We start from the raw sequence: 27,102 nt of genomic DNA, 5'->3' as shown, positions 1-27,102 counted from the left end.
GGATTTTTAATGACCACAGAGAGTCAGGACCTCGGTTTAACGTCTCATCCGAAGGACGGGTGACCCATGCCAGGTAATAATTTGTGCTAATTTGTGCTTGTTTTTGTTCAGACCAGGTCGTTTATTTCTCTAGCAAAACCTGGCGACACTGCTCAGTCCTGAGGACCATCAAAAAATTCACGTAAGCAATAGGATGGTAAGCACCTGTTTTCACAAGTCACTGCTTCATTCTGCACAGAGGACATTCTTATGCATAGGGGAGAAAACAAACGTGCCCTTCCAGCTCAAACACAACTAATACAGATGCAATTCTATTTTTTTATCTCCTTGAGCAGACTTCACAAGCAAAGGCTCACCTCCTTTCTCACAGAACATCTCTGGCACTGAACCTCACAGCACCAGTGAAACCTACACTGACAGTTTTCCTCATATTCCAGTGTATTGTCTGCAAATCCTTTACCACAGCACAAGCTGTCACAGCCTCCCGGCCCAGTCTCTGTGCTGTTACACACACGACCCTGTGTGCCTTCTGTACCCATCCTTTGATTGGCCTGACAGAAATCAGGTGACTCAGCTGAATAGATGAGGATGTTAGCATCCAGGGGAAGGGTATCCGGATCGATGGTGGCAAGCGATTTACCATCATTCCCACTCATCACACGAATGGCCTTATGGAAGCTCTGAATGAGGTAGTCACCGACCTGACGGAAGAGAGGCATCTTCCTCCAGCAGCTGCGAAGAGTGCAGGAACCAGAAAGGCCATGACATTTACACTCTGTCCGCATTTGTGTCCGTATGGCCTGTAGGCACATAAGGCAAGAGAGAAAAGTGAGAAAATAGACAACATTTGCTCTTTTTCTTCATCTGTTCATCCGTTCCACATCCAGTCTTTTAAATTAAAAGCACCTCTGGGAGAAGTTTGCTCAGATATCTTATAAGCCACATTTATTTATATAGTGCTTTAGACAACAGATTTTTTCAAAGTAGTTTTACTGTAATAAACAGTTTTTAATAAAAATTCAATTTCAGCTATAAATCAGCTGTCACAAAAGTCAATGGTGTCATTATTCAGCTCAGTTTAGCTAAATAAATACTGAAAAAGCGAAACGATTGTGTCATTTATTTAAAGTGCATTTTCATATTGGTCTAATCAAAAATTATGGTTTACGGTTTAAACATGTTTTGTTCAGTTTGTCTAAAACCAAATAACACTTCCCATAAAAAATTATAACAAACAAACAAATAAATGAATAAACAATTTTGTTTAAATAGTATGTTTGACACCAGAGAGTTGATGTGCAGAAAACATACTGGCTACCTTTACTGACTGTTGAAATGATTGTGGGTTTTATCAGTTTTGTTTTTTGTTAATTTATTAATTTATTTATTTATTGGCACATAACAGAGAATATGCATATTTTTAAAAAGACACCACAATAAATATAAATATTAAGGCCATTCAAAGTTGTTTTTATTGATATTAATAAACTAAATTAAATGTTGACTAACAAAATTTTGTGAGCGCAAAACTAAGTGAAAATTTTACTTACATATTATAGCTAATTATAGCCTTCGTTTATGGTGGTGAATATAAGGAATAAAAAAGCTTAAAAATTTTATATTAAGTGTGGTCTTTATAATAAATAATGTTTTTACTTTTTATGAATGTTTTTGTCTTTGGAAAGATGAATCTTTTTTGATTATTATTAAATAAAAAATTAAATATCAAACCAAAAACTAACACATTTAGCTGTAACAGATTAGAGTTTTTTTTTTAAGTTGGTCCAAAGTGTGTTTGTGTGTGTGTGTGTGTGTGTGTGTGTGTGTGTGTGAACTATAAAGCAGTTGGTGATAGTAATGGTAATAAAACTGTGATAGGTGAATGGGCATTTCCCCTTTCTTATTTAGTTAAAACTTATATAGTCAACCCCGTAAGCAACAAAACAAAACATAATTTACTCTCATTATCTGTATAAAAGACTAGGCCTGTACATGTGCTACTTGCACACACACTACCCATTTACATGTACAGTATTTTGACTGTTTTGAATATTGCTGAGTTTGTATTTTTAAAGGCTATATTATTATGAAGAAACTAAATAAAATATTGAAAGGTATATAACAAACATTGCAATAAAAAGCTCTGTGAATATCAGTGAAATTTCTACTATTCCAAAATCTACATTTCTATAAGAATCTCAGACTGCATAAAAAGTACTATAACATATAAACATTAGCAACCACAGACAGTACTGAAAGAAACAAATGGCAAACTTTACATCAGGTTATATGATACACCAGTAGGTGGCGACAAGTGACAGTCTTTAAGAGTGAGTCATTCAGTAGAGTGAGTAGATTCATTCAAAACACTGATTCATTCAGGGACAAAACTTTGTTGATGTGCGAGGCCCCACTGCTGATTCTGCTTTGACTTGTTGTGGAACTATTTTTGTCGGCAGGATCAAAATAGACAAAATAACTGGGAATATTATGTCGAAAATGTAAGTGACTCAATATTAACCTACCGTATTATTAAACCGTTGTACAAAACCAATATTACACTCGCTATTGTGCTGCTTGGTTTGAATTACTCGCGGCATCCTGCTAATGGCTAAATAATACTCATGTTGACCTACAGAACAACAGCACTCTTGCTCGTGTGATTTTGCTTAAAAAATATGCAATTTTATTTGTCCATATAAGTGTAAAGGTGAAAGGTGAAGGCATATATATATACAAAAAAGAGATTAAAGAGTCGGCAGGATCAAAATAGACAAAATAACTGGGAATATTATGTCGAAAATGTAAGTGACTCAATATTAACCTACCGTATTATTAAACCGTTGTACAAAACCAATATTACACTCGCTATTGTGCTGCTTGGTTTGAATTACTCGCGGCATCCTGCTAATGGCTAAATAATACTCATGTTGACCTACAGAACAACAGCACTCTTGCTCGTGTGATTTTGCTTAAAAAATATGCAATTTTATTTGTGCATATAAGTGTAAAGGTGAAAGGTGAAGGCATATATATATATACACAAAAAAGAGATTAAAGAGTAAACACTGCAGATGTTGAAGGAGTGATGTAGATTTTACATATTTCTCTTTGCTGCCTTCTGTATATATTTTTCCTCTTTTGGAAAGTTGTGGAAACGCAATAGTGTTCTTACCCCTTTCTTACTGAAGCAAATGAGAATGCAAAAGTTATATTTACTACAATGTCCAATGTACAATGTTATATTCTTCTGTGTTCCAAGCCAAACCCTGAAATGTAAACGTACCAGTCTTCCTGCCTCATTGTTGTGCAGGTCAATAAGGGTCCTGATGTCACTCTTGCCTTTTCGCTGCCTGGTGTCCATGAACTGACGAGACTTCTCGTAGCCAAAGTCCACATCATCTCCGCAGCCCCCCCATTCCCAGCGCCCATCTTGGACAGGTGAAGCCTGGATGAGTACCTGCTCTGCTGGGGAGTCATGGTAAGTTTCAGAGGAACTTTGAAGGGTCACACAGCCGCACTGTGGCAGTGCTCCCTGGCTGCAGGCTTGTGTTACTGCATGCAGCACCCCAGCAGCTGTGATAGCATACACAAATGCAGTTTCCCGGATATCTAGAGAACAGTTCAGAACAGAACCTTAACTCAACAGGGAAAAATCTACAGTTTGTTTAAATACAAAACCTTATATTTTGTCTCATCATGACCATCTGAAAAAGTGCCATGTGGATCATCTCCTGGTATGTGTTTGATTATGATCTTTATCTAAACTCTTGTTTCAGGACAACACCCCATCCCACTTCTAAGATCACTTAAATATCTAAGGAATTGCCACATTAACAATAACTCATTTAGCAGATTCACATTCCACACACATCTCCGTTGTCTAGACCTGCCTCAATACACCTTGACCTGCCAAAAAAGCATTTTTCTCCTTAGTATAAATGATTCCTCCAAGACACACTCACTCTTGGGGTATCAAATTAACATGTACACAAGTCTAACTTATAAACTGACGGCAACTGGCATGTCATGTTTGGATTTAAAAAAGTGCAAGCATAACAAACCAAATGTCTTTTATTGGCGAGATCTCAGCCTCATGTAGACACATGCACTACAAGGTCTATAATACTTATAAAAGCATAAGGTCTACTGCTTTTTTCTTCATATATGTTATGTCAAGTAACCATTAACACGGTCAAACTGACATAATACAATTATGCCCTCTAATGGCCATACGGCTAACTACATGGTGTTAATGAAGGCCTTCATTGGATGGTTCATCCAAAAATGACGATTCTGCCAACATTTACTCACCCACAAGTTGTTCCAAACCTGTATGAGTTTCTTTTTTCTGTCGAACACAAAAGAAAATATTTTGAAGGTTGTTGGTAACCAAACAGTTGACGGTAGCCATTGACTTCCATAGTACTTTTCCCCCATACTATCTTCTTTTGTGCTAAACAGAATAAAGAAACTCATACAGATTTGGATCAACGTGAGGGTTGTTTACAGGTTTACATAAAAAAAAAAAAACTTAGAATACCTTTCAAATACAAACATGCCATACAGAACGCTGACTGAGCAACAAATTATCTGCACAAAAGACTAAAAGTATTAAACAACAACAACAACACATGTACAGTGTCTTTCTGGGAATAAAGTCAGATCTGATTACTGGAAAATTAGTCTGTATTTTGGTCTAAACTACATTTTCAACCCAATGGGGATTTCGAAATGATGTTCTGGGGAATGATGACTCATAGTGATATTGCAAAAATATACGAATTCCTATTATGCAGATGATAAATAAAAAGAGAGGCCAATGGAAGCACCCATTCTGGATCATAATTTGCTGAACAGGGTCATTGTTATTCTAATTGTTAAGAAGGCTGTATCTATTTCATCTTAATTTAAACGTTTCAAGCGCATAAATTAATGTAATGAGGAGCTTTTGTATTGTTCCTCACCTTGTTGCAGGATCTTGGCCAGGTTTCTGCTCTGGCTGGTGCAGTTCCAGCGACGGCTGTGGAACTGATGTTGGCATTCTCGCATGCCCAACCGGGCACCATTTGCCACTTCTTGAACTATCTCAGGCTGAGACTGGCACACGTCGGCATGTCTGCCTACCAACGTTTTAGTTCTACGGCAGATACTATTGGGATCCATCACTAAAGGGTTGCCATCCACCCTGGTGCAGAAGAAATAGGTATATACCACTATATACAGACACACAAAACCACACAAAAGAGGCATTTTCAGAGATCTACTCTCTCACGGTACCTGAGTGCCTTCTCCAAATAATAAACGTACAAAAATTGATAAAAGTTTATTATTATTCTTTTATTTTTCAATTTTTGAAAACCCATTTCAACAAAGAGGATACATTTACAACAAAAAAACTGTAGATACTCTGTCCTTTTCCTCACTTCCCTCCTTCTTTCATCCTTTAAGTCTCGACCCTCCCTCTTAAAGTTATTTGCCATTAACAAACCAGTTTTTCACATCTTTCATTGCATCTTGTTATTTAAAAAGGCTTGTTGAACTTGAATGCAAAATCATAAATCCCTGCGTTTGTTGCTGCAATCACCTTCATCTAACTGCCTCAAATGAAAATTGTTAGAAGTAATGCTGCATTAGTTTTCATAGAACCTTATTTGTGCAGCTCAATAACAAGAATATTAACAGGCAGGAATAAGCCGCTTACCTTCGTTGCAGAGGTGTGAGGGTCGTATTGAGGATAATAAGTAACAAGAGGACGTGTTTCTGCATTGAGAGCATCATCCAGGGATTTACATCCACAAACTGGTTAAATCTACCTGAAACTGTCCCACCGATGTGTCCGAGTTTTGTCGGTGAATATTTGTATTGGCGTCATATCCAGCAATAATGAAGAACAGCATGAAAACGTTTTAAATGCCTTGCCGAGACGCGATTAAAAGTACGTGAAGACCCAAAGATGCGCAAAAAAAGAAGGGGCGCGAGCACAAAAGAATCATCGCTACTTTAAACTCAATTAAAAAAGATATTCCACTTCTTTAGTGAGACCAAACAACTGGCATCAAATAAGCATGTTTTTCAAAAGCGTTCACTGAGTAAAACCCGCGCGACTCACTTCTGAACAGCCTGTCTATCGAATCTTATTAACATATTGGCACGCGCGCATTCCACCTCTGTTGACGTAGCGTCAGAAAAATCCCTGTCAAGACAAAAAGTTCAGGAGTTTGTAAACAAACGGTGCAGAAACCCTATATGACACACGTTTAGTTGATGTACCCTTACCAAAAAGTAGTATACTTCAAGTTTATTTTAGTAAGTATACTTAAGTAAAGTTCAAGTATATTTTTTAAGTATACTTTATGTATACAGATATCAGTTTACTAGTAGTATACTTGTAAGTGTACTATTTCAATACTCCTTGGGAAGTACATAAAAAGTAGACTAAAAGTATACTTTCCTATTTTTAGTTTAAAAGAGGTATACTAATAGCACACTTGAATAAACTTATTTTTCGTAAGGGTAAACCCGCACAGCCCTTATTTGTTTTGGAAACAGAAATGATTCCCATGAATTTATGTCAGCCAGAAAACTCGTCTCATTTTGTTTTCGTTTTATTTCTCGTTTTCATCAGGCCTTAAATTTAAATTAGTGTTATGATGTCCAGCTGTCGTTTTTGATATGTTTTTCATAAAGTGTTCTCTTGCCTGTGTTGACCTTGGCAGTCCTATTGGCCCTACAGCTATATCGGTATCCTGTGTTATCAGCCATAATTTGTCTGTTAGAACATTTTCCAGCCAAACAGAATGAATTTCAAATGTTCATACCAAACCTTCCCATCAAAATTCAGAAGCAAAGACAAATTTAAAATGACTTGTTGCTTTATCATCTTCTTGTTTATCAAACTTTGATCAAATGTATAAGAGTTCTAGTCTTTCTCTCAGGGCAGTCTTGGGATGGATTGGGAAGCCTTATATGGCCACTGATATTTTCTTGCATCTGCCTCTTTAATTAATTAGTTAATTTATTTATTGCAAGATGCCAGCATACCCTTACGAAAAAGAAGTTTATTCAAGTGTGCTATTAGTATACTTCTTTTAAACTAAAAATAGGAAAGTATACTTTTAGTCTACTTTTTATGTACTTCTCAGAAATATACTTAAAATGACATTTAAGTATACTTGACATATATATATATCTAAACATATTTGAGCTATACTTGTGTTCCTAGAATCCGTGTGTAAACTAGTTGTGTACTCAAAGTTTACTACTGTTATACTTAAAGTATACTTTTATATACTAGAAAGTGGGCCAATTTAGTCCCAAGGAGTATTGAAATAGTACACTTACAAGTATACTACTAGTACACTGATATTTGTATACTTACTACATAAAGTATACTTAAAAATATACTTGAACTTTACTTAAGTATACTTACTAAAATAAACTTGAAGTATACTACTTTTTGATAAGGGTAATCAGATGTAGCTGCTTGAGTTCATCAATTGGCAGACAATTATTTTGATGATACCATGCACACAACATAGAAAAGGACACTTCATTCTAGAAATTTATAGTAGTTATACTAAAAAGAATTCCAAGAATCGATGACCTGACATTTCTAAAAACACATTTAATTATTAAATATTGACACAATATTTCTAAATTGAATGGGCATATTTCAGAAACAAAAACACAGAAAAGAAAAACAAAAACTTAATATCCATCCATGCATTCTCCAAACTGCTTGGTGTATGTTCAGCTAGTGTCTCTGGGTGAAATTTAACTTGAATAGTTAAAGACGTAGTTAACACCCAAAAATGTAAATTTGCTGAAAATGTATTCACTCTCAGGCCATGTAAGAACACTGGGTGCGTTGAAGCCTCTGCGATCATGTGATCTGGGCTTTCCGAGGGAGGTGGTGGCATAGTAACATTATTTAGTAAACTCTGCCATACATTCCTTGCGTTTATCCCAGAGACAGTAAACAGCCTCAGTGTTCAGATGAAAACTGTGAGCTGTGAATGAACAATGCCTGGCTCAGGGCCCCATACACTCTGATGGCTTACTGTGAATACCGCAACTGTAGGCCTGGACAATCATCTCGGAAAGGTCTTTGACCTTCAAATATATTCCTATGGTTTTATTCATTGTACTTTTTTGGGCGGACAAGTGGACATTTGGGAGAAAATGAATAAAACAGTTTCACAAAGTTTAATTGGTGTTACATAGTTTTTAATTTAATCCATTGTACCTCACAGTGACATCTAGATCTCATATTTCATATATAATCTCGTATAATATGGAAGATGAATGCAAGTTCTTCAAAATCATTTCCAGTTTTTTTTCTCATCATGTGTCTGTTCACATTACCGTTTAAAACAATGTTGCAAAGCATAAATGCATCTCTACACATGGCACTCAAAAGCACATCTTCTAAATATAATGGGGAAATTTTAGGGCACTCAGTTTAATGAATTACTGCCACCTAGTGGAAGAATAAAACGACTACATACTTGACTGAATAGTTCTCGTGTATTTGTTCTTCAGCTAACATATGTTTTGAGGGCTTTACACTGAAAAATGTAAGGCACTGTTGAAAATGACAAAGTTGGTAAATACACACACAGAATCACCTCAAATATACTATTTCCAAAAGTGTTACATTGTTTCTTACTAAAGGCATTTTATAAACAATTACCATTATACTCCCAAAGTAATGATTACCCCTAGGAGAACACTTCATGATCCGCTTCATCTGCAGAAAATAAAACTGTAACAAACCCAACCCACTGTCAGAATATTTACTGTTTTAACAACCACATACATGGAGAAAAATGTTTTCTCTGTAATGGGACAGAAAGACACAGCACAGCTCTGGGGAGTCCACTTTGTTCTTCAGTTGTAGCTGCAGGCATGCAGTAGAAGGAACAGATGTGATGCTCCAGGGGAGGACAGAATGAAACAGAAAGCAAGGTCTGAGCTATGTTTTTGTGTATATTGCACCATGTTTGTGCACATTTAAAGTCTGAGAGTGGTGTAGTTATTTGCCTGTGAATAGCTGATTTATGGGGGGAAAATTGGTGTGCGCAAAGCATACTATGATTGTGTTTGTGAGTATTTGGAGATAATGTAATTCATAGCTCCTGTTACAGGGACCAAAAGCTACTGTTTGATTGATTTATTGATTGATTGCCATTTTTAAAGGGGGGGCATTTAACTTCTTGGTTATAATATGATTCACACGATCAAGTTAGTGCATGTTAGATGACAGAACAGGGTCTTCTGAATCAGCCAAATCTCTTATATAACATTTACTGAAACCTTTCACCTAAATGTTAAACAAAAACATTTTAGTCAAAAAGATCACAAAAAATTGTGTGTATGAGCAAACATTTGACAATGTTTGAAGTGAGTAATACACACACATTGTCTGTTATGTATGTATTATTAGCCTATATTTTTAAACATTAAACAGGCCTTTTTACATAATAATAGGCTATGTGTTATTTTTAGCCTGTTTTTCATTTCTTCAGTAATTTTTTCAACTCGTTTTTTGTTTGTTTGCTTTGTTTTGTTTTAGAATAATTTATTTTCTTATTTTTAATTACATTAAATGTTTAAAATAACACCTAATAATAAGAGTATTATTTATTTATGTATTTTATTATTATTATTATTATTATTCTTTTTCCTTTTTTTGCGTCCACATGTAGGATTATATTCATAGTCTCAAAGAGAATGGTCGCCCTCTAGTGAGACAAAGAAAGATCTTTCCAGGTCAAATGCGGTTTCCTCGCAATATCCCAGGGGCAGGACAAACGACCAAATTCGCTTTTACCCTAAATTATAGCTGGAGTTAATAGGTTTGTTGCGGTCTCGCAGATGGCGCCTCCTCCATCCATGCTTCTGTCGAATGGCAGTAATCAGCGCTTAGAATTTGCATTGACTGACGTCTGGTTAGTAAAGGGCGGAGTCCGGAGCGATGACACGTCAGAAGGCAACAGAGACCGTCACGTCTGCCTCTTTATAGGTGCGAAGAGAGAGAGCGACGCGATTCCGCAGCCTCGTTCTGCTAAAAGCATCTCTTCATTGTGCTGTGGAGCGGACAGTTCACTGTTTACTGCCACCGACTAAAACATGAGAATTGCAATGCTAGTGTCTCTAATTAGGCCGACCGGACCGATTATTGTGGGCATCTCTCTGGGATTCACTCTGAGTCTCCTGAGCGTCACTTGGGTGGATGAGTCCTGCGACTCTGACTGGATAGGAGCCGCCGATGAGATGCTCATAGGGCATCCCGGGAGCTCGATAGGGGCCCGTAAACCTAGCTCGATATCCAGTGGCACAACTGACAACGGAAATATCCAGGAGGATTTTGAGCCCAGAATATTGCCCTATAACAAGCCTGCCCAGGAAGGTCCTCCAAAGAAAGTTTTCAGGTAGGTGTAGAATGGAGCTCCAACAATGATTCTATACAGAGCCCATCCTGACTAAAGTCTCTTGGGTGTATTTAAAGCATGAAAGGTTGTGAGTAGTTTGCAAAATAAACAAAAACCTAATAAGTCAACCACGTTTTAATAATAATAATAATGATGACGATGATGATAATGATAATAATAATAATAGGCCTAATAATAATAATAATAATAAAAACAACAGCATCTCAAGCAGATTTATTTCCTTTGTGTCTGTGGAGCTTTTCTGCAAGAGGTATGCTGCTAAACTAAAGTTACCTGGTTTGTCTTTTGTGCGCAAAAGAGGGATATAACTTTAGTAGGACACTTGCAAAAAAAAAAAGCGCATGGCTCTGATTTTGCCCCTTGGTCATTATATAATAATGATAATACTAACTACTGTTTGATTGTATTTAAAGTGGTGGCTAATAAAGTTTCCAGAGTCGTTGAGAGTTACTAAACAGTAACATTTTGTTTAATGGATTTTCCAGCCAATATTAAGCATTACGCTTAGTTTGAGCATATAGTTTAAAAGAAAATGTCAGACACCAATAGATGTACAAATGAGAGCAAATATATCAAATAGGGTCTATCCTCTATCCCAGCATATTAGGAGAAAAGCAGGAGAAAACCCTGTAAGAATGGCTAGTCCATCACAAGGACATGGCATCTAAAGTTTGAGTGAATAGAACATAGGATGACGTCTGCAGTTTGAGAAGTCAGAAAGAAAAAGAAAAACTTTGTGTGGAATAAATACCCAACTGCCTGTCAACATTTTTGGCAATTTGTGAAAGATTTATCCTAAGACAATGAAGACAAAAATATTTTAAATATAAAATACACATTATCAATTACTATAGTTAGTAACACATAATCTAAGCACATTTTTTAAATTAATATTTCAACACCAACCCTGTTGTTTTTGTTTTTGTGAAGCACTAAAGGAATTTTGATGAATCTTTATGCAGCACTTTTCCCAAATTGGTGCATAGTGAATAAAGCTGTTCAAGTCACACAATAGCTTTTTGTAGGAACAAAGAAAATGAAATCATTACATCATTGACTAATAATCTTCTTCTTCGCTGAAGTTCTGAAATCTCGTTTGCATTCACATTCAGGGTCATGGATGCCAAAATATCTTTATGTCGTTACTGAACATAACATGCCAATTCAAATGTGTGGAAAGAAGAATGAGATTTGAGAATGGGAGATAATGTTCTTTTAAGTTTTGGCCAAACCTTCCTTTACACGAAACTACTATCATATGGTTTCAGAATTTGGTTTGTCCTATCACTCCAAACTGTCATATAGAAAGAGCTGCATGAGAATTATTTTGTGTTTCATGGAAAAACGACAACAGACAAGTTTTAAATGACATGGGTAAATAATGACACAACTGCTGCCTATTTTGGACTTCTGTGTGTGGTATGTTATAAATAGTTGGGTTGGTTTATTTGACCAACTGGCACATCAAACCCAGCTGTCCTTGTGACTTCCTAATGTAACTGTGCTGTGATTTATATTGCTTTACTCTTCATGTTATTATTTATATTTATAATTCTTGTTATTATATATCCATAATCTTTCTCTCTTTAGAGCCAAGTATGCCAGCACAGAGCTTGGAATTCGTGAACGTCTCTTTGTCTCAGTATTTACCTCCAAAACCACCATGAACACTTTAGCTGTGGCCATCAACCGGACCCTCAACCACCACCTGGATGGCCATCTCATCTTCTTTACAGGCACTCGCAATCACAAACTCCCTAATGGAATATTTGTGGTAGCCCACGGTGACGAGCGTCCAGTTCCAAACATGTTCCAGTCTGTCCGACATCTTCTAGAACATCACATTGCCAATTATGATTGGTTCTACTTTGTCCAGGATGATACCTACACCCAGCCCGAAAGGCTGAAGACCTTAGTAAGCCACCTGAGCATGGACCTTCAGCTTTACATGGGCCAGCCCAGAGAGTTTATTGGAGGTGAAACCAAGGGGAGGTACTGTCACAGTGGACCAGGATTTCTACTATCCCATGCACTACTTCTGAAGCTCCAGCCTTTCTTGGAGCAATGCAGGACTGACATCGTAAGCATCAGACCTGATGAGTGGCTCGGTCGCTGTATCATTGATTATGCTGGCATGAGCTGTGTGGAGAAATATGAGGTAAGAGGTAATGATTAACTGGGACTCGAATTTGGTTTATGACATATGCAATATTTTTATGAGCATTTAGAATTTAAAATTCTGTCATCACTGACTCACCCTCATGCTTCTGTGGAACACTAAGGCAGATATTTTGAAAAATATTTCAGCTGTCTTTCTCCATATTATGTCAGCGTGGTCCAGAAGTTTCATTTCTCAGAACAAAGAAAGCCAAATAAGTTTGTAACAACATAAGGGTGAGTAAATGATGACAGAATTTTCATTTTTGGTTGAACTACCCCTTTAAATCCAGTCTCGAAAACAAAAATGGTATCCAAATCAAAACAATCAAAATTGCATTCTGTTTTAATAGTTTATTATTTAATCAGCTTTCAATTTTATTAAAATAATAGTTCACCCAAAAATGAAAATTTGCTGAAAAATTACTCATCCTCAGGCCATCCAAGATGTAGATGAAATTGTTTCTTCATTTGAACACATTTGGTGAAACTTAGCATTACATCACAGTAATAGATCCTCTTCAGTGAATGGGCGCCATCAGAATGAGAGTTTAAACAGCTGATTAAAACATCACAGCAATCCACAAGTAATTCACACGACTCCAGTCCACCAATTAACGTCTTGTGAAGTGAAAAGCTGAGTGTTTTTAACTTTAAACTGTTGGCCAAAATACCATCATAATAACATCCATAATCTGTAATAATACTTCCATCCTCTGTTGTCCTCTCATCATAATACACCAACATATTTGTTTAGGACTGTTTTGGACTGTTTTCACTAAACGGTGCTTGATCTGTGCATATTTCTCTCCTAATTCAGAGGAGATTAATTTTTCACTGGAGAAAGCAATATTATTGATAGAGGACTCATATTTTAGCAAGAAGCAACAGTTTAAAGTTAAAAACATCGTAATTATAGATTTGTTTATTATAAACATGCAGCTTTTCACTTGACAAGACATTAATTGATGGACTGGAGTCATGTGGATTACTTGTGGATTATTGTGATGTTTTTATCAGCCGTTTAAACTCATTCTGACGGCTCCCATTTACTGCAGAGGATCCACAGGTGAGAAAGTGCTACATTTCTCCAAATCTGTTCTGATGAAGAAACAAACTCATCTACATCTTGGATGGCCTGAGGGTAGGGTTGGGTATCATTTGAATTCTGATTCTGCTTATCGATTCCGATTGTTTTCGATTCCCAGTTTCGATTCCAATGTGATTAAATAATGATATCAAACATTTATCCTGTGTCTCTTTTTTGCAAATCATTTATTGAAGCTGAATACCATGAACAAAAATCAACAGGCTACATAAAAACTGGACTCTTTAAGAGCTGTTTGTGTGCAAAATAGAACTGCATGATTCTGGATAAATCGAGCAAGTTGTGGTTCTCTCATGATTCTGAAGAAAAAACTTTAGACAACTAAACAAAATCACATGTAATCGATGAATTAATGATTAAATGACTCACTCAAGATGTACTTGTTTCATTACTGGATGAATCAGCGTTCTTGAACGAATCTCTTGTATGATTCAAAGACAAATACATTTTAACAGCCCCTTTTCGCCACCTACTGGCGTAACAATGTAATTGACAAATCTTCATTTGAAGTGTCAAATTACTTTCAAAAGGTGATTTACTCTATTTTAATTGCTACCGTACACATCAGAGTTTATATCTGAACTATAAACTTTTATCCCAGTACTTCTGTGATTTGAATGTTTGTAACACAGAAATAATGATACTGTGTGGCTGAAAAGACTGTGAAGCTGTTTCATTCATGACAGACAGCTGCTCTCTTTAGGTCAATGGCAGTGCGAACGCAAATTTAAATGTTCAAATCACACTGATGTGATCGTATGCTACACGGACGAACCAAGTGATCACAACATTGATCGGACACGTCAGAGGTTGAGGAATGAAACAGACGAATCATTGTAATTTAGGAATAGAATCACGTTGGTGTTTGAATCGTGTTCGCGATCTTTTTAACGATCTATTAAATTAAAGTGCTTTGTCATGTTGGTGGTGACACCTCTCTTGCAACATGTTTAGCTATCACAGATATTATACTTGGCTTTTTTGGCATCTGATCGCAAATGTAGCCAAACTTTGGAGTGCTTCGATTAGCGAGCAAGGTCCTGGCAGATCGCTAGGTCCGGTCCTCACAGATGAAGGAAAAAAAAACCACATAGGAATCGATAGGCGGAATCGAAATTTTAAGCCCGAGACACTGGGATAGACTACAGCATAGGACAGGCAGTTTTGGAAAACACATGGATGGATATTAAGTTTTTCTCAATTCATATTTTTGGGTGAACTGTTCCTTTAATTCTTGTTGGTCATTTTTGATCTAAATGACTAAATCTCAATCCAGGATCAGTTCTGTGTCTGCTGCTTTCCTGGAATCACCAAGGCAGTTACATTTCTCATATCATGAGATTCCAATAAGGCTCAAGCTAAAATAGTATCTATCCCAGGGCAAATGTGGCTGAGAGCGCTGTGTGCCGAAATAAGCTGAAGGAAGGGAGGAGGGGTATTGGGGGACTCAGAGCCTGAACTATGTACAGATCATCCTGGCAAACTCTACAAACAGGCCTGTGTTGATAAAGTGGACTTTTCATGTAGCTGGTTTCCCTTAGTTGGCAATGTTTATGCTGGTCACAAATGACTACATTTTTTCACCTAGGGTCTAGTTTCGACAGGAAACCACATTACCCAAGGGTCCATGCCTTATTAAGAGGGTTTGCTGTTATATATCGAGGGGCTCAATGCAACAGGGAGGCCAAATAATCAATAGTTCACAGTATTTTTCAAATTCTGAGGCAGGTACATTGATATACTCAAACAAGCTCACAGTCATGTGAAAATGTTCTGCGTATGTTCAAAACATGTATTGCACGTAATTTGCACCAGAGACAGTATAGAATATGTGCTTGGTAAAATGGCGTAAGTGTGATATGCTAGTTTGTGAGTTGATGTGTTAAATGGGATTGGACATGGGTGATGGCTGCTGGCTTATTTAAGTGCTTTGGCATAGAGGTGAAAGAACACTGTTGTGCTCTTAGCCTGATCTGATTGGATTCAGGTTTTTTGCATGACTTAAGCTGCAAATATGCATGACCGTTGAAAAGTTTGAGGTCAGTAAGTTTTTTTTTCTTTTAAAGAAATTAATGCATTTATTCAGCAAGGATGCATGAAATTGATCAAAAGTGACAGTAATAGAAATGACTGTATTTGTAAATAAATGCTGCTATATTAAAAAAAGTTTTCATTTTCTATTTGTCAAAAAATCTTGAAAAAAAAGTATCATGTATTTTCAACATTCATAATAATAATAAATGTTTCTTGAGCACTAAATCAGCATATAATGATTTCTAAAGGATCATGTGACACTGATGATTGGAGTAGTGGCTTCTGAAAATGTATTTTTGATCAAATATATACAGGCTTGGTGAGCATAAGCATCTTTCAAAAACATTAAAAAAAAAAATCTTACCGGCCCCAAACTTTTGAATGGTAGTGTAGATACACTGAACCACATGTCTCACAAAATACATCTGTAACCCATTGGCAGAAGATTCATGTTACAGGGACACAAAAATAGGACAGTGTAGGACAATTTTTGATTAGCTATTTCTATAAATATTCATTTTTATTTCAGGAAAACATCTCAGGTTACGTATGTAACCATGGTTCCCTGAGAAGGGAACGAGACACTGCGTCCTCTAGAGGTCGCTATGGGGAATGCCTTCAGCGTGACCGGTGTCTGAAGCATACATCTAAACACGACAATGATATTGGCCGGCGACAGCCTATGACGTCATTACCCTGCACGATCACAGTATAAAAGGGCGCTGGATCACACGTCATCCACTTCTTCGTCTGAAGCTTGCGTCCGAAGCATGGCAAGGAAACTAGAGGACGCAGTGTCTCGTTCCCTTCTCAGGTAACCATGGTTACATACGTAACCTGAGACGTTCCCTTCCGAGGGAACTTCGAACTGCGTCCTCTAGAGGTCGCTATGGGGAACGGTATACCCACGCTGCCATGCTGAGGGGAGTGCATGCCAAAACTAAGGCAAGCACTAAGTACCAACTCAACCAAGTCAGCGGAGCTGCCCCTAGGACGTTTTGACGGCTGTCAGTGACATAACCACCTATGGCCAAAGGCCTGAGCTGTGCACCAAAGAACTTACCTGTAAGGGCTGGCCTGTATAAAGCCCGAGCCCAGGGCAAAGCTCAAGGCTTGGAATTAAAAATAAAAAGGATTCCTTTAAGGGGATACGGCCAAGTACCAGGGCTAACATAACCCATATCCTGGCCTGTCACACAGGGACTACCTCCTGCTCTAAGAACAAGCTGCCAGAGGATCACAAGATACCCAGTGGACTTAGTAGCAACACCCTGTCTACAAAAGCGTGTACGCGGAGAGTGGAGCCCAAGGTAAAAACCGGGGCCAGAGCCAACTCAGAGAAAAGGGACGAGGCCAGCATCGCATCACCCTTACCATAAAGGGTTTTAAATAAGGTGCACAAAGGCTAGCGTGCACACCTACCATGAATATGGACTTAGAGAAGTGCACAGAGAACTAGCGTGTGCACTTACCATAGATATGGATTTAGAAATACCGTAATGTACCAACAGGGATACATAGGTTGAGTGGAGCCCAAGGTGAAAACCGGGGCCTAGCCAACTCAGAGAAAGGAAACTAGGCTGACAGCGCGTAACCCTTACCATACAGGATTTTAGAAAGAGTGCAGAATTCCTAGCGTGCACACTTACCACAATGTGGATTTTAGAAAGTGCACAGAAGCTCAGCGTGTGCACTTACCATAGCATGGATTTAGAAACACCGTTACTAAAGGGTAACCAAAAAACTGTCCCTTAGACAGGCCTAGACCCTACGTGGCTGTGGCCCGCTCAAGGAGTGACAATAATTCAGTGGGAGGCCGCATGCTCAGAGCGCATATAGATTGAAAAAGGTGTATCTCATAGAAAAACCCTCCATGTGAGGGGAGTATCGCCAACTCAACCATAACCGTCACAGGACAGACCTCAACCTGGGAGCTCATAGGTGACCCTCTAGGTGAGGGGAGCACTGCTAAGCTCCACCAACAAAGAGAGCAGCCTAACAGGGAGGCAGAGAGAGGCCTAACAACCTGAGGCTGCTGCTCAATGGAGCTCCAAAAGCGTAGGACCTGCTTTTCCCTGAGAGGAGGCCTCAGACCCTCAATTGGGAGAGGCATGCTCAAAGGTAACCCTCTAAGGTGAGGGGAGCACTGCTAGGCTCAAATAAATAGGGGCAACTAATCAGGGAGGCAGAAAGCAGCCAAACTACCTGATGTCGCTGTCACAGAGCTCAAAGAGCGGAGTGCTCGACCCTTAGCTAAGGGAGAGGAACCCAGCTCGACCGAAGCGATCAATAGCCCAGGGGCGAAGTACCTAACTCTCAAGTAGAGAGAAGGACTCACATAACCTGCCCAGTACCGGCGAGCTCATAAAAGACCCTCCCGCAGTGAGGGGAGCACAGCCATGTCTGGGGAGCAGATTGACCGCAACTGGTACATCAGAAATGGGATCCAGCTTAAAAGGGGATTGCACATTTCAACAGGGAACCAAAGGGTCCCAGCATAGAGGCAACTGACCGAGGAGGCAACAGGACGGGCCTAACAACTCAGTATCATTGCATACGGCGTTCTCTGGAGCAGCACTCTCGGCTCTCAAGCTGAGGCGGGCCTTCAAAGCACAAACTGGGAGCAATAGGCTCATAGCTAACCCTCACACTGAGGGGAGCATTCTCTGCTCGACCAGACGGCAGCGCTAGATTAGAAGGGCAGTCTAGCAGGGCCCAAAGAGAGACCATCAACTGATGCAGCTGAACACAATCTCATGCTCTCTATCTCAATAGTTTAACCAGACCTGAAGAGAACCTGAGAAACAATGGGACTCATTAACCCATTAATGCATGAAGAGCTACTGCTCCTCGGAGCCGAAGCATTCAGGAAGTGTTTCCACAGAAACACATCTCACTCATACCTCAGGGAACGCAGCGTACTCAAGCCCACTCCGCAAAGGGGCGATTCACCGGTTCGACCATAATGGCAGTGTGACAGGGAGGTCCCGCGGGCCTGACCGTCTATCAAACTGCAGAGTGGAACAAAAGAGTATTAGGCCCCTCAACGCCTCAGTGAGAGGAGCCCTCTCAGAGAACATGCATGATGGTTGAGAGGATGACTCAAATCTCAGGAGACCCCTCGGGGCGAGACATGAGTAGAGCGTCCTGGCCGGGGCAGCTTCTTGAAGCAAACACCCAGCCAGGACATCAGGGAGCACATCACGAAGCATTAAGGCCCCGATATACTTCAAATGAAGTTCTTTTTCGTTCTTCGTTTGAGGGCAAAAAGAAGTTCGAAAAGGCTAAGCGACGGTATACTGTTTTCGAACATTCCAACACCCCCGCGCTGCTGGAGGCGGGGTTGTAAACATGTGTCACGCCGCCGCGTGTACCCACAACAACGATGGCGGCTGTGAGAGAAGAACAGTTTCGTAAACATCTGGCAGTAGCATTGATCTATTCAATGGCAAAGAAAAAGAACAAGAACAAGCGACGTAGATGGTATGTGCGTCCACTTAACGAAAACAGAAAGAATGATGGCGAGTTTGCCCTTTTTATTCAGCAAATGCGGAGCACAGATGAGGAAGTGCATTTTTCATTCTTCAGAATGTGCGGCGCGCGGTTTGACGATCTCTTGAAAAGGGTATCGCCATATGTGAAACATGCAAAAACGCACAGGACACAGATTTCCACTACGGAGAGACTGGCCTTGACATTCCGAGTACTAGCTTGTGGGGCCATGCAACAAAGTGTGGCTGAAACATTCAAGATTGGACCGTGCACAGCCCGCAAGATAGTCGCGGAGATGTGTTCTCCAGTCTGGCCTCCGTGGAATGAGAAACGAACCGGGGGAAAAAATAAAAAATAAAAAATCGCACGTCAAAGAAGGTGGAGTTCCAGAACACAACCACCGACTGCATAATCGCCACGGACCAATGGTAGATCAAAGGTGTTTAGGAGGCAAAACGAAGTCCCCCAAAAAGTTTGCTTTGGTGAGCTGTTTCGAACTGCCAAAACGAACTCAAAACGAACTTTGTTTCGGCCTGATTTTGTTCGAAATGACGTCATTTCAGTTCGTTCTTCGATTTAGTTTGAAGTATATCGGGGCTTTTATACTCCGAAAAATTCTCACCCGAATGGAGGACCCGCGGGTCCTGAAGTTGCAGCGTTATACTGCGGACCTGATTGGCTAAAACGGCTCTCTCAGAGGCCCCGCAACTCGGCTGCATGGTCCAGAAAGCATGAAGCCAAAGATGTAGGGCTATCATCCAGTCTGGATCCAGTAACGACGGGTGAGCTACCATCACCATGATCGGTCAACAGCGAGAGGTTCTGACTTAAGCAGGGGAGGTGCTCGCAGAGGTCCTAATCTTAAAACACAGTCAGAAAACAGAAACAGGTCCAAGTAGCGCTGTGGAGAAACTAGTTAGTGAATTCACATAAACTAGCAATAGATAGATGAAATGGATCGTACTCCACATGAAGATCGGGAAGGAATGGAAGGCTCACCTGAGCTCAACATATGCAGAGATCCAAACTATACACTCCTATAAGAACAAAAGGAAATTACTGATAGGGATAAATTTCCCGTCAGGTCCTTTCCCGGTTCTGCCCATCAACAGCAATGGGCAGACAATTCTCACCGCGACCACAACGAGCAGCATGCATTTAGCTCCCGCGGGAGCTACACACGCCCCGCCCAAGCACTAGATTACCTCGGAAATCAAGCGAGAACAGGAACCGCTTCCGCGAATTCGTTGCTATTCCCGCGAGAGGCGAACGCACTCATGCAAACGCTATCTACAAACTCAGGTAAATGGTGAAGTACTCACCTCCCCCTCAGTAGTCCTGTGAATGCATCACGATGAGCACAAGCCGTCTCCTCATGAGATGAGCGCGTTCAATTCATACTTATCCCTTACAAGAAACAAGCAATGAATGCAGAGCGCATCCAACTCCCTCGAGAGCTAAACGCGCTTGCTCTTCACTACACACACACACAGAACGCGAGCCGTGTAAAACTGCGGGTATCAGAGCAAAGCCTCTGCCGAGAGACACCGGTCACGCTGAAGGCATTCCCCATAGCGACCTCTAGAGGACACAGTTCGAAGTTCCCTCGGAAGGGAACTTTAATTAAATTGTAAGTTAATGCAAAATCATTTTAGAATCAGACTAATTAAAAGAATAAAAACACATGATTTCATGAACTTTTCCACGACATTCTAATTTATTGAGAGGCACCTGTAAATATTTCATATTTTAAGACTAACTACTGTAAAGTAGAAATCAATTAGTGGTTTTAAATTTTTGGAAGCAAACCAGTTAAATACAAACCCCAACCCACAGTAGCTTTCATTGGTCAACTCAATTACACAGTCAAGAAAAACTCAGACTTAAGTTCAGAAAAATCATGGATGGATCCAATCGTGACAAACAGTAATGGTATCTATCAGGATGTGCTACCAAGGTTAGGGGTTAGTATTTGTTTTTAGTGTTGTGTAGGCAATCAGCACAGTGTGCACTTAACTGGTTTAAAGGGAAAAGTATGCATTGGAAGCAGATAAAGCTAATTGTTTATTATTGTAAATCGGTGTATGATCATTAAAAAGCAAAAAATGAATAAATAAATGAATAAATAAATAATAATTATTATTATTACTGCAAGTGGAAATAATATCCAAAATAATGATTTCTTCTGCAATCCACAGAGAAACTAAAAGCACTGGCTCTCATTAGGTGAGCTATCAGTCTCATGCAGAGGCAACATATCATTAGACTGGGTTTAAGACAGTCTAGTTGTTCAAATTTGGACCTTTTGGACATTTACGTAAAAAGCAGTGACCTGAAAATAAAGCATCAGTAATACACACAGACCTGAACATGCTGTTTGGATCCAGCATAAAACAAGTGAGCGTCCAGAAACCAGGATTACTTTAATGGAATGATGTACTTCTGCTGCTGAGCCACAAAGTAAATTACTTCCTGTTCTCGGCAGGCCAGCTGCAGACATGCTGCGATTTGTGCAGTTAATTAGCATGGTTACAACAAGACATTAAACAGCATTACTGCAAATTGCAAGGGTCTGCTGACTAGAGATGACCAGAATTAACCTATGGGTGCTGTCTATGAAACTGTGATCACGTTCTTGTTATAGTGCCAAATGTCGAGGCATGTTAAAAAAACAATACATATAAATATATTTATGTAAAATAATACATTCTGATCTAATTTCAATCTTGCTTTACCTCAGGGCCTGAATTATAATTATCTTACAATGGAAAACAATATGGACCTTCCCAGAATGGAAAATGATGGATTCCAGAATGCTCTCACTGTTCATCCTGTGACCAGTGCAGAATTTATGTATCGTCTGCACAAACATTTCACAGAAATAGAACTGCAGAAGACCTATGAAGAGATTGAAAAACTACAGGTTAGATTTACACTTTCTTTACAACAACTATATATATATATATATATATACAGTGGTGTGAAAAAGTGTTGGCGTGACCTCAAGCTGAAGCGAACTTGGGTTCTGCAGCAGGACAATGATCCAAAACACACCAGCAAGTCCACCTCTGAATGGCTGAAGAAAAACAAAATGAAGACTTTGGAGTGGCCTAGTCAAAGTCCTGACCTGAATCCTATTGAGATGCTGTGGCATGACCTTAAAAAGGCGGTTCATGCTCGAAAACCCTCCAATGTGGCTGAATTACAACAATTCTGCATAGATGAGTGGACCAAAATTCCTCCACAGCGCTGTAACAGACTTATTGCAAGTTATCGCAAACGCTTGATTGCAGTTGTTGCTGCTAAGGGTGGCCCAACCAGTTATTAGGTTTAGGGGGCAAACACTTTTTCACACAGGGCCATGTAGTTTTGGATTTAGTTTTCCCTTAATAATAAAAATTAATTTAAAAACTGCATGTTGTGTTCACTTGTGTTATCTTTTACTAATATTTAAATTTGTTTGATGATCTGAAACATTAAAGTGTGACAAACATGCAAAAAAATAAGAAATCAGGAAGGGGGCCAACACTTTTTCACACCACTGTATATATATACCATTGCTTTATTTAGCTCTGTATTTTGTATACTCTCTGCATGCATAACATTTCTTTATCAAAGAAAGCCATCAAAACCAACATCTGTACTTTTTTCTAAATTCATACTTTTTGAATGCATGAATATTGCTTGAATACCTTTTGCTTGTCACTGGGACAGTGGCCTCAAAGGTACATCTTTCTACCTTATCTACCCATAAAGCAGTGGTTCTAATCTTTTTTGACTCAAACGCACCCCACTGTCCACAACAACATTCAAAGGTATGGAGTTACTGTTTTTTTTTCTATTCAATCAAAAAATACTGTGTTTGAGAGCAAAACTAATTACATTGTAATTAAAAAATAAAAGACTGCAATTACAAAAAATAAAAATAAAAGATTTAATTACAAAAATATAGTAATTGATAACAAAATCTTTGCGTTGCAAACAAATATTCTCTTTCCTTTATGCAGTTCTCACACTTTTCATTATGCACCCATATATTTTGCTCTCTGATCTGCTGAATGGGTCTAAAATGTTTGCGTGTGAGGTGAAAAGTTTAGCTTGCGAGTTGAAAAGTTTTGAAACTGGTTATCTACATGCACTTAAGAGTGTTCTAAAGAAGACCATGATCATGACATTAGACAACGACGTGTTGTTCTTAACGCCACAAGCTCGCTCTCTGTCCAGGACCATGCAGTGGGTTGTGGCCAGATTATTGTGCAAAGCAAGAGTGATCAATAGAAACAGGTCTTTCTTTCTGGTGCATAGTTACCGCCCACTGAGATGCTTCAGCTTTACTCACAAGCAAAACTTTTCAGCTCGCAAGCAGAGTTTAGATCCGCAAAAAATGACAGCAGAACAGAGACCAAAATGTATGGTGGGTGCATAATGAAAATGTGGGAACTGTATAAAGTAAAAAGAATATTTGTTTGCAATGCAAAGAGATTTGTTATCAGTAACTTTAGTCTTAACAAGACTTTTTGTACCCATCTGGTGGGTTTGCTGCCAAAAATCTCCTTTTTTTTTTTTTTTTTCATCTGATCATAGAATCCGGTCCCGTTTGAAGTTACAGTCGTGTCTGACAACTAAACATGCTCGAGTTTGTTTTTGGATGAGCGAGGAGGACTTTTCTTGAAAGCCTCCTGTACAACATGTGGTGATGTTGGGGCTGTTTGATTTTTTCTGACTCCAAAACTCAACTAATCTTTGCAATTCTCCAGCTGTGATCCTTGGACAGTCTTTGGCCACTCAAACACTCCTCCTCACCTTGCATTAGGACGATATAGACACACATCTTCTTCCAGGCAGATTTGTAACATCTTTAGTTGATTGGAACTTCTTAATTATTGTCCTGATGGTGGAAATGGGGGATTTTTAATGCTTTAGCTATTTTCTTACAGCCACTCTATTTTGTGAAGCTCAACAATCTTGTTCTGCACATCAGAACTATAATCTTTGGTTTTACTCCTTGTGATGGATGATTAAGGGAAATTGGCCTTTGTGTTCCTCATATTTATAATCCTGTGGAACAGGAAGTCATGGCTGGACTATTTCATGCTCCTAGTCACCTTGGTGTGCTAAAAAATGTAAATATGAATGGGAATATACTTCAGAGATATTTTACTCATAAGAATTTCTAGGGCTGCCAATAATTGTGGCCAACATGCATTGGAGAAAAACATTTATTTCATAATGTGAGTTTCTCCCCACTTTCAATTGTTATACTCAAATGAAAGGTTAGAATTTTGTGAATTTTTTGAATGAAAGATCAAAAGGATAAACAATGCAGATTTATTTTCACAGCCACCTTTGCTCATATTTACCAAGGGTGTCAATATTAGTGGAGGGCACTATAGTTTTTCTCTCACAGTATGTTTTATTGAATAAAAAAAAGACACAAAATTAACTCCATACAAAGGCCCCATGACTTTTCTATTTGTTTGTGATGTACTGGATAAGGATTAAGGGTTAACTGAATTTTTTTTATCATTTTTTTACTAAATATTTTAGAACTTAACATAATTAGACAAATGTATATTCATGATAACATTATAAGATTTTAATCATTTAAATGACTTTTCGAGGTCTACAAATCACACTTTTAAAATTATTCCTCCTTAATATATCTAGGTTTTCTAAAACCATGGTGTTGTCTTAAGAAAATAAACAAATTAAATAAATGAATGAAGAAAAATAATAAATAAATATCTACAGTTTTTTTTTTTTAAGTCATCTTGAATTCCCGTTGAAAGTTTGCTGAGGCCCTCTAGTGGGCCCTGGCCCCCTGGTTGAAAACCACTGATCTAAAGCGTACTATTTTACACTTTAATATACTGATATGTACTCTTAAGGAACTAATATGCAACTTTTAAGATTATTTAAAGGTATGAAGGTGTACTGTACGAGTGACAAGCTTTTTTCCCTAAAGATACAGCGTATGTGTTTGTTTTATGCCTTTTGTCAGCTTTTCATGAATCTTACTTTTCACCCTTAGTCTGAGATAAAGAATGTCAGTGAATTAGCAGTGGATGGAAACAAGAGTGCTTTGTGGCCCATCGGCATCACACCTCCCTTTGAACCCAAGAGCCGCTTTAAGGTACTGCGTTGGGACTACTTTACTGAAAATAACCTTTTCTCCTGCGTGGACGGTGCCCCTAAATGCCTGCTCAGTGGTGCTGATCGTGATGACGTGACTAACGTCATCAAGGTCGCTGTTGAAGAGCTTAACAAAAAATACAGCCCTTTTGTACAGCTAAGTGCTCCACAGCTGGTGAATGGTTACAGGCGCTTGGACCATACACGAGGGATGGAGTATACCTTGGACCTGCAGTTCCAGGCCACAACTGAGTCTGGTCACCAGAAATCTATCGTACGCCGTGTACACCTTGTGCGACCCCTCAGCCAGGTAGAGATTATCCCCATGCCTTATGTCACAGAGGCTACACGAGTCCACGTCCTCCTGCCTCTCACCAGTTATGACTCCCATGTAGCGCTGCGCTTCTTAGATCACTGTTCCTCCAACTTGTTTGAGACTGGTGAGAATGCAGTTCTTAACTTCCTGTTCACCTACGAACCCGCCGAGGCCCAAAAAGTGAGTACAAATGACGTCTTTGCAGAGGTCAAGGCTAAGATCACTTCCGTCGAGCACAGATATCCCAGCGTGAAGGTGTCTTGGATCAGCATAAAGACAGAAAGTCCGGGTGTCCTGCGGATCCTGGATATTGTATCTAGGAAGCACTCGGTGGAAACACTCTTCCTCCTGGTCACAGCTGACACTGTACTCAACTCAAGAGTTTTTGAATCGCTGTCGTATGAATGCCATCAGTGGCTGGCAGGCTTTCTTTCCCATCCATTTCCAAGAATTTGACCACAGTGTGGCTTATCCAGACCAGGTTCCTCCTGCCTCATCAGACCTGGTCAGGGAAGCGGGTCACTTTGATCGCTACATCTTTGAGGAGGCGTGTTTCTACAACTCTGACTACATGTCCTCGCACACACGGATGACTGGGGATTTGCAGGAGAACGAGGAGCTGCTGGAGAGCCTGGATCTTTATGACATGTTTGTGCAGTATTCAGGGCTGTACGTGTTCCGTGCTATCGAGCCCGCTTTGCGCCAGGCATACCGCAACCAGACCTGCGATACACAGCTAAGTGAGGACGTGTTCCACTGCTGTCTCCAGAGCACTCTGGAGAGCCAGGGGTCACGTTCCCAACTCGCCATGCTAATATTTGAACAAAAACAAGGCAACAGCACCTGATGACCTTCCAAAGAAGCAACAGTGGGGTAACTGTAGACTGGCTAACATAATTTTAACATCTGTCAACCAGTTCTCTAGTAAAAGCTGTTTGATTATCTTACTGAAACCAAAGAGAAATGTTCTGAAAGGAACATTTTGAGACATTTAATAAGAAATGTCTAGAGACATAACTTCCGTGAGCACTTGACTCACAACTGTTAATGCACTACAAAAAAAATTATTTCACTGTGCTTTTCTGAGTAATTTTAAAATTTTATTTTGCGACACGTTTCATTTTGCTGCCTCGTTAGGATGAATTTATTTTAATGTTGTGACCGCAGTTTGGGGAACCTCCAAAAGACGTGTATTTTACCCCCTGGAACGTGATTTTTACCAGTTGACCCCCCTCGAAACGCGATTGGGCTAGTTTTGAGTAGCAATTGAGTGGGTTTTGTTGTGAAAACCTGGCAACCCTGGCACGCTACACGCGGAAATGTTTGAAAGCGTATATAATGAACGTACTTCAAAACGGCACATTGAAATTACTCAAGCACTAACAGTGTTACAGTGCATTTCATTA

At 39.3% G+C, this 27,102-nt stretch overlaps 1 protein-coding gene and 1 pseudogene across 1 annotated transcript; one reads left to right on the top strand and one right to left on the bottom strand.

The window, feature by feature from the left end:
* On the bottom strand, window positions 1–6,114 carry LOC107660140 (protein Wnt-6-like). The gene is made up of 4 exons (XM_016449374.1): window positions 5,705–6,114; window positions 4,968–5,188; window positions 3,287–3,612; window positions 1–800 (listed from the first exon to the last, which is right to left on the bottom strand). The coding sequence occupies exons 1-4, from the start codon at window positions 5,779–5,781 to the stop codon at window positions 339–341; spliced, it is 1,086 nt and encodes a 361-aa protein (XP_016304860.1). The 5' UTR covers window positions 5,782–6,114; the 3' UTR covers window positions 1–338.
* Window positions 6,115–10,019: 3,905 nt separating this feature from the next.
* Window positions 10,020–26,698, top strand: LOC107660095 (chondroitin sulfate synthase 2-like; annotated as a pseudogene).
* Window positions 26,699–27,102: the final 404 nt, after the last annotated feature.

The sequence above is a fragment of the Sinocyclocheilus anshuiensis genome, unplaced genomic scaffold, assembly GCF_001515605.1.
Source record: "Sinocyclocheilus anshuiensis isolate Anshui unplaced genomic scaffold, SAMN03320099.WGS_v1.1 scaffold55, whole genome shotgun sequence".
Lineage (NCBI taxonomy): Eukaryota > Metazoa > Chordata > Actinopteri > Cypriniformes > Cyprinidae > Sinocyclocheilus > Sinocyclocheilus anshuiensis.
This window is presented reverse-complemented; position numbering and strand designations above follow the sequence as displayed.

Bases quoted from the DNA above. Each gene is read 5' to 3' on its own strand.
- LOC107660140 (XM_016449374.1), bottom strand. From the start codon at position 5,781: ATGATGCTCTCAATGCAGAAACACGTCCTCTTGTTACTTATTATCCTC. The intron at 3,613-4,967 runs GTGAGGAACAAT...ACTGTTCTCTAG, and splicing joins GGCCAAGATCCTGCAACAAG to ATATCCGGGAAACTGCATTT. The intron at 801-3,286 runs GTACGTTTACAT...ATGTGCCTACAG, and splicing joins ACAATGAGGCAGGAAGACTG to GCCATACGGACACAAATGCG.